Source organism: Cyprinodon tularosa, unplaced genomic scaffold (genome assembly GCF_016077235.1).
Source record: "Cyprinodon tularosa strain WSP-4 unplaced genomic scaffold, ASM1607723v1 ctg191, whole genome shotgun sequence".
Lineage (NCBI taxonomy): Eukaryota > Metazoa > Chordata > Actinopteri > Cyprinodontiformes > Cyprinodontidae > Cyprinodon > Cyprinodon tularosa.
The window spans coordinates 818,041-826,133 of record NW_024038682.1 but is presented as its reverse complement, the minus strand read 5'-3'; the positions used below and the strand labels follow the sequence as shown (position 1 = coordinate 826,133).

General features: G+C 37.1%; 1 protein-coding gene across 1 annotated transcript; it reads left to right on the top strand.

Moving 5' to 3' along the window:
- Positions 1–203: 203 nt before the first annotated feature.
- On the top strand, positions 204–8,028 carry LOC119782290 (transmembrane 6 superfamily member 1-like). The gene is made up of 11 exons (XM_038283188.1): positions 204–595; positions 687–923; positions 1,030–1,130; positions 1,231–1,328; positions 1,414–1,517; positions 1,600–1,682; positions 1,793–1,911; positions 3,073–3,177; positions 3,252–3,344; positions 3,425–3,544; positions 7,133–8,028. Exons 2-11 carry the CDS (start codon positions 832–834, stop codon positions 7,322–7,324), a joined length of 1,107 nt encoding a protein of 368 aa, XP_038139116.1. The 5' UTR covers positions 204–595; positions 687–831; the 3' UTR covers positions 7,325–8,028.
- Positions 8,029–8,093: the final 65 nt, after the last annotated feature.

Genomic DNA, 8,093 nt, shown 5'->3' with positions numbered 1-8,093 from the left:
GATATTTAAAAGTTTATCCTTACTAGTACAATTCTATGTTTGGTAGACTGAAATGTAATGTTTATTTTTTTTAGGATATCTTTATGCACATTTCTGGCTAGTAGGAATGCAGTTTTGACTAGGAAGAATCTTATTTTGAAGATCAACAAATGGAACAATAGAGAGGACTGCGCTTCTAATAAATGTCGTATCGGCCTGCCATAGCCGTTCCTGCTGCGCCTCTTACCACAGGTCATGTAGAAACACGGACATTACTTCATTTGCCTGTTATGTTTTACTTTTATTTCCATTATTTGTTTTTTCAAGCAAACAAAGCATGAATTCCAAAATCTTCGAGAGCTAGAGAAAAACTGGAAAAGAACACAATCATAACGGATTACAGAAGGGTGACCACCGGTTTAAGGCGCATATTTGTTCTTCTTTTTGGGGTGTCCCAGGGAATGTTTTTTTTTCCCAACTTTTCTGCACTGCTTCCAGTAGAATGTCTTTTATTCTTGTTTTAGTAGGGATTGCATGAAATTAATACCCTGCGCACAAGCAGAGCTGTCAAACCTGCGTATCGGCTTGCTTTGTTGTAAAGTCGCAGTTAAATGGCGTGAGTTGTTTTTTTTTTTAGCTTGATTTGTGAGCGTACATTCGCATATTCGGGCTGTTTCTCCATTAGAACCCTTTATTTATCCCGACAGGGCAGGATAATCCTGTCTATCGCTGTGCAGCAAGTCCTCGCGCGGCCACTTCTTCCTGAAAGCGCGCGCCTTACAGACTAAGCATGGAATCTTCTGCTGATTTCTGTTAAATTCTTCAATCCAACAAGACCCCAAACACACAACAATGAGCGCTACTGCAGGGACTGGAGTCTTTATGCTCTCCCTTATATCTATCCCCTTCTGCTATTTATTAAATTCTCTCATATACAACAACAGGTAAGTGAAGGCAGCTATAGCTCTCTTTAAGTAGATATTAATTGGTTTATGTTTTTATTTTAAATGTTTTGTTTCAAACTTTAAAGATAAAACTTTTTACATTCAGTACAGAGGCGTTCTTCTTCGCTTTGTGGACAGCAGCCCTCATTCTGACCATTGCAATTCGTTTTATGCTCAAGAAGGCTCCTGTTGATCCACTCTTCTATGGTATAATTTGTTAATTTTTTTTTATTTTAGACTTTTTTTTTTTTTATATATTCACCAGTTTGTTATTCTTGACTGACAAAAAAAAAAAAAATCATTGCAGTGTATGCAGTGTTTGCTTTCCTGAGTGTGGTGAATCTGATCATTGGGCTGGAGCAGGACAACATCATTGATGGATTTGTGACATTCTACCTAAAAGAGGTAAAACAAATAAATGCAATTGTGTTTACAAGGTGTGTCTCAAATGTTTCCCGGCACAGATTTTACTGACAAATCTCTGTTTCAGGCAGAACCACACGTTAATACAGCACACGGGCACATGATTTCCTACTGGGATGGCTGTGTGCATTACCTCATGTATCTGCTTATGGTTGCTGCCATTACATGGGGGTAGGACCTGTCCATCTAACGGTGTATCTGTGTATGTCTGGGTTGTGGCGCTGACAATAGCTGTCTCCCACTATGTGCACAGGGACAGTTACCGGGCAATTGGACTATACTGGGTGGGCTCTTTCCTCATGCGCACCATTGTCTACAATCTTGGGAATGCTGTGGGTAAGAACACCAAAAATAATAGGGGATATATTTGGATTTCTTGTGCTGGCTACTAGCTATTAATTGTCTAACAAATCTGTGTGAAATGTTATCCTCTGTCTTTTTTCCAGGAAAATATGGGACCCAAGTGACTCCTTTCTTCATCCTCCACATGCTTTATATCTCAGTGTCTGTGTGGGCATGCTTCAGGGTCTTCAGTCAGCCTTCGACACATGATGCTCAGTTACCAGTAAGTAACTAATTCTGCTTGGTGTGTTGCTTTTGTCAAACTGGAAACCTTTATGTCATCATTTATTTCATATCACAGTTTCTGCTCAATATTTTCTGCATACCTAATAATGTCAAAATCAAGATAAAGAGGAAGCAACAAGTGGTTTAACCAGATCAATCCAACCACAGTAAATCCAGCATATAATTAGCTAATTTAATTCAGTTTATTTATATAGCACCAATTAACAACACATGTCATCTCAAGGCACTTTACAATTCACCAGATCATACAGTCAAATTGATTCAAAGTTTTCTATCTAAGGAAAACTAGTTGATTGCATTGACTCAGTGACTTGAAGACTATTCCTCACACTAAGAACGCTTGTAGCGACAGTGGAGAGGAAAAACTCCCTTTTAACAAGAATAAACCTCCAGCAGAACCAGACTCGGTGTGAGCGGCCATCTGCTGAGGCTGACTGGGGTTCAAGGAGATAGAAGCAGACATAGAAAAGAAAGCAGAGATACAAAAAGCAGCTGTAAAAGGCGCCCCTGCCCAGAGGAAATGCACAGCCAGACAGACGAGCTCTGAGCCAGCTCTCATGTCAGAGGATGAGGAGAGCACATCCAGCCAATCACAGTCAGACAAACAGGACAACAATGAAAAACAGGCCAAGCTTGAACATCTATAAACAAAGGTGTTGATGGCAGCAGCACAGATGATATTTCTCTCCTGGATGGTGTTACAGACAAACAGGAACAGATCAGATGAAGCTACTATGATGGGAAAAAGCAGAGAGAGCAGAACGTTAGAGATTGAAATAAGTCAGTCGGAAATATATTTCCTAGTTTTAAGGGTTAGAAAGTTTTTATGCATTTATCTTTAAAGGCAAAAACTTACAGCAACACAAAAAACCCACCAGGAACATGGAGCAATATCAGATTTTAACTATTTATTTTGATTAAAGATTATATTATTTCCCAATAATCAAATTTATTTCCAATCTTTAATTCAGTCTTTAATTATTTGAGAAACTTTAAGGAAAATAGAACCAGTAGGAGAAGCCTGTGGCTCGTCTTCTAAATTCAAAAAGCATAGATGAAAACAGTACAGCTTAAGCTCCAGAAGGTCATATCAGGGCACAGGCAGATGAAAAGTAAAACTGATGCTGTTAAATTTCAGAGCAGTCAAGAGGCCCAGCGGGCGAACTTGCTCCAAAGACCTATGGATCTACTATTCATTGTCTACCTCATTCCAGCTTTCGCCTTCTGTGTCTTCAGGGGCTTGGTAAATAACTGCAAAACGATCAATTAACATGGGTTTATGCAAATTGCTATTAATGGCTGGTATTTGTTTTGGAGGTTGTTCTGGACTGTTCTGGCAAATTGTGTGAGGACTACACCCAGCGGTTTGAGCCTTACCTCAAAGATCCCTCTGCCTACCCTAAAGTTCAGGTAGCTTACTTACATGGTTCCTGGAAACGCAGTCACCTGACTGATCTGTCATTTCTTGAACTTTTTTCCCCCTTTTCCAGATGCTAGTGAGCTTGCTGTATTCAGGACCATACTACATTTTGACTTTGTATGGGCTGTTGGTCCCAGGATGTCAGTGGATGCCAGATCTAACTCTTGTGCACTCAGGTGCTCTGGCTCAGGTAGGTAATACTGATCATTAGACAAACTTTATTGAGTTTCAATGCATACAGCTTTTTAACAGTGAATTAGCAGCTTAGCAGGGAAATTAACATTTCCATGTATAAAGTGCAGCAGTGACAAAAATGTAAAAAGTGTAGGAGAAAAGGAAAAGCAGTTTGAAGACATGGTGCAAAAGAAATTGATATGGTAGATTCAGGGCAGTGCGAAACAAATAAGTATGGTGCAAAATGCAGTAGAGCACTGAGTTGAGTTCTGTTTAAAGGGATTTAAAAATTCACCATGTAGTGCAAATATGTTTACAAGTCTGATACAGTCTTGATATGTGACTTGATCCGAGTTTCAACAGTCTTATGGCAGCGATGAAAAAGCTGTTGCAGAACCTTCTGGTCCTGCATCAAATGCTGCGACGCCTCTTCCCAGAGGGTGGCATGGAGAACAGTCCATGGTGGAGGTAGAATGGTGGTAGAATAGTCGCATTCTTAGCACCTAGGCTTTCAAATATTATTTAACAATTCAAATACTTAGTTAACAATTAGCTGTACTCTCCACAACGATGACCTTTAAGGAAGAGTGATTGGAAAGAGCTTTGGACGAAAGGAGAACATGCAAAACCACTTTTAAAGTTGGCCCCGAGTAAAATAGAAAACACAGCAAATATTAGGAATGGAATTTAGCTAGATAAGGTCAGAATGGAACTTTTTGGACAATAAGCAAAGACTATATGTAGTGGAAATCTATCCGTGCACTTTGCCCTGATTACAGCATCCCTATTTCAGAAACATGTGGGCGATTAATCAACAGGAAAGCTGGGCCGCTCCTATCCCTGTCAACCTCATGACATGCACTCAGGCTAATCTTATTTAACATTAGATGTCTAATTCAGCGTCTTAATTTGTATAATGTTTCCTGTAAAGCCATACTAATCAGTCAAAAGACACATTTTAGTTCGTTAGAATAGCGCCTGGAAACAAATTTATTGGATAGTTTGTGTGGAAATTGAGATGTGAAGTCTCTGTTCTGTTTTATAGCTTTTTTAGGGAGGTTGTGTTACATTTATTTTTGTTGAACTGATAGGAAATCCTGTCAAATAGCTGAAAAAGGTGTCTTATTTTATCTACCAGTCTGAAAGCGGTACAACTGTCCAACTATCATGGAACAAACTGTCCCTGTCTTCACTTAGCACCTTCAGGTTTTAGCTTTTAAAATGAACTTTTTGCTGCTATCAGAGTATCAGTCTTATTTTAATTACACAGAGGCCTTTATGTTAAAGAGTTCTGTGAGAAAGCAAAATATTTTGACAAAGTGTCAGATAAAGGATGAACATACAGTAAAGTATTGGTTATTCTTTTATTTTCTCTAAAGTTTCAATTATTTGCTGTTTAGCGATCCCACCAGCTGCACTGTTGAAGTATGTTTATTGGGGGAATGAGCACAATAGAGACATGTTTTCTGATCTAAAATTGGAAAACTATGAAGATTGGCGGGAGCAGCTAGTACACCACTCTCCTCTCTACCATACAAAGCAGCTATTGTGATTAAGCTCCAAGCTGGCATGTCTGTCATCAGTAGGACTAGGGCAGAAAGTGACTTCAGACCAAGAGGAATGGTGGTATTGCTAGTCCTCATTTAAATGTCAGCTGTTTAACTGGACTATAAATAGGATGGCTGGTCCAGAAGGCTCGCTTGCCAGGAAACGCACCCATTTTCAGTAACTTAATTAAAACTTGATTAGGGGGGAGTTACTCTTGTTTCAACTTTTTTAAGGTATCTTAATGACTTAAATATATCCAGATGCAATGGCTTTTTAACATAAATTCAGTCAACTACATCATCAGTTTTCCAGTCCTGTTTGCATCGTCAACATGCCAATTAGAAGGCAGATCTTGTAAATGATCTTTTCAGAATGTCTGCTTTTGTTGCATCAGTTCTCAGTGCTGTTTTGCATGTTACGATAAAGAATACCAGACACACTTCGAAATAATATCTACAAGGTGGTCCCCTTTGATCAGATGGTATCTCATTATATTTATATGTATGATAACACATTACTTAATGTTTATGTATTATACATGCATTTTGAACTGGTGTCTCAGAAAACATCCCTTTGGGAGATCATGACACTTGATGCTTAATTTTGGTTCACAGACATGGATTTTAAAGGTTTGCACACTTTACTAAAAGGTCAGGTGTTTGTTATGTAAAATTTGTTATATCCTGTGTTATATCCTGTCTAGTTCAACAGGAAAAAAAAAAAACGTATGCATTAAAAGGTTAAGTTAAGAGAGCACCCTCATTTAACTCATATTTTATAGAAGCACCTTTTGATTTGGTTTCCATATTAAGTTTTCCAGCAGATATTTAAATATTTTTAACTAAGCCAGACAGGTGTTGTGAACTATTCACAACTTAATCCATCTTGCACGAAACCTCATTTGCATCAGTAGAAAATGTATCCCAGATCATGATGCTGCCACCAATATCTTTTGGTTCCCTTTGACTATAGTATATAGTGCTATGAATGAATGGATTTGATGGAGCTGCATTGAAGCACCTCAGAGCTCTTTGTCAACTATGACCCATCAGACTGGGTCATAGTTATTTAGGCATTGTTCCCAGGCGTAGAACTGAACATTGGGTGCAGCTTTACTTCAGTGTGCATCACCTCTTTAATAAAATCTGAGAAAACCTGAGATGTACACCAAGTGATGACATCTTTGCCAACTGTGCAGTTTTGAAAAAGGCAAAACCATTTAGTTATCAGTTTATCTTCATTTTCTTTTTTACGTCTTTCTTGCATGTGTAAATTTAGTGTGATTCTTTTGAAAATGTTTGCCTGTATTGTAATAATCTTTTCTGACTATTGTTATGTAAAAAGAAAGTTTGCCTCAGAAATACATTTATGATAAAATGTAAATATGAATGTGATAAGATTTTGAAGTACATCTTGTCATTCATCTCGGAAAGGGCATTCTGAATGAGAATTTGTTAAATAGCTGTCCGAACGTAAAAAAAATATATATATATATATATATTTTTTTTTTTGCAACAATCTATAAACCACAAAGAAAAAGATTGTGCCTTTCCATGTATAAGTGAGATAGATGTAAAACTCAAAACATCTTAAAATAATTATAGATAAAGTGTCAATATTTCTTAATTTGAGTAGGTAAATAAGATGATCTGGCAATGGAATGAGTATTTTAAAATGACATAATTAGCTTTTATACACTTGAATTAAAACAATGCAATTTGTTTTCTTATTTTAAATTGTCTTATTCCATTGGTAAATTGTCTCCCTTACCTGCTTCCCGGGTCCAACACACCTGAATTAAATGGCTCAATTACCACCTCAGTTGAAGTCAAGCTCTCAAGAGTCCAGCAAATGATTTAATTATTTTATTTAGATTAGTTTTAGCAGAAACACATCTAAAATGTGCAGGACACCAGTCCTGGAGGATCAGAATCCAAAATAAGTATCATAATATATTAAATCCATATGATTCGGTGCTGTCAGATGAACATGTCCTCTTTAAACCTTAACTTACTGTGAATATTTCTCACATTTCTTCCTTTTCTGCTTTTTACAGGCCCAGTTCTCTCATATTGGTGCGTCCCTTCATACACGGACACCGTTCTCTTACAGAGTGCCAGCTGACAGCCAGCCCATCTTTTTGCTTGTTAATGTTCTGTATGTTCTTGTGCCTCATGCTCTTTGCTATCGCTGCTGCACACAACCAGACTTCTTCCTCAAACCAAAGGGAGACAAAAAATCCCAATGACTTGGCACCTCTGGGATGCTTACACATACCACAGATGACAAGGATGCCTTAAAAAAAAGCTTTGTTTTTTGGATTGTCTCTGTTTTTTTAACGCTTGCGTCCGGGAACTGGAATAGAGCCATGTCTTGTTGTTTAGGCAAGAAATGTGAATAAAAATGTGAACAAGATGAAGAAACTTATTCTGGTTTGTTAGTTAAAAACAACAGCTTTATGTTTACCGGTACTATTATCTTCTCAAAGTTTTTGTCAACAAAACCATTTAATTTTCGAGTCAGAAATTTGAATTATCATTGAAATAATTTGCGGTTATTGTAACTTGTAAGATGAGGTAAAAAAAAACAAAAAAACATTCATGTACAATTCTGAAAATATTTTATTCACAGCTCCTGTACTTGCAGATGGGTTCTTGGCAAATGTGTTCTAAACACCTAAAGTTCCAAAATGTTATATTTTTTTAGGAGTCCATGTATTTTTTTTCTAAATCAAACGTACAAACTGATATTGAAAGCATTTGTCCTACAACTCCACAGGGACCTACTATACCCTTCATGTTTAAATTTAAGGTTATTTCATAAAATGGATAGAAAATATATATTTTCAAAAAATTATCTTGTTGTTTCTACATTCAAAGCATCACTATTCAGAGTATGTTGCTATAATGAATGTACCCCCTTTCTTGAAATTATTAGACAGATTTTTTTTTTTTTATGTGGACAAAAAAAAATTAATAAACACGTTTTGACGACAGTGTTTAATTTTGCCATGTGGT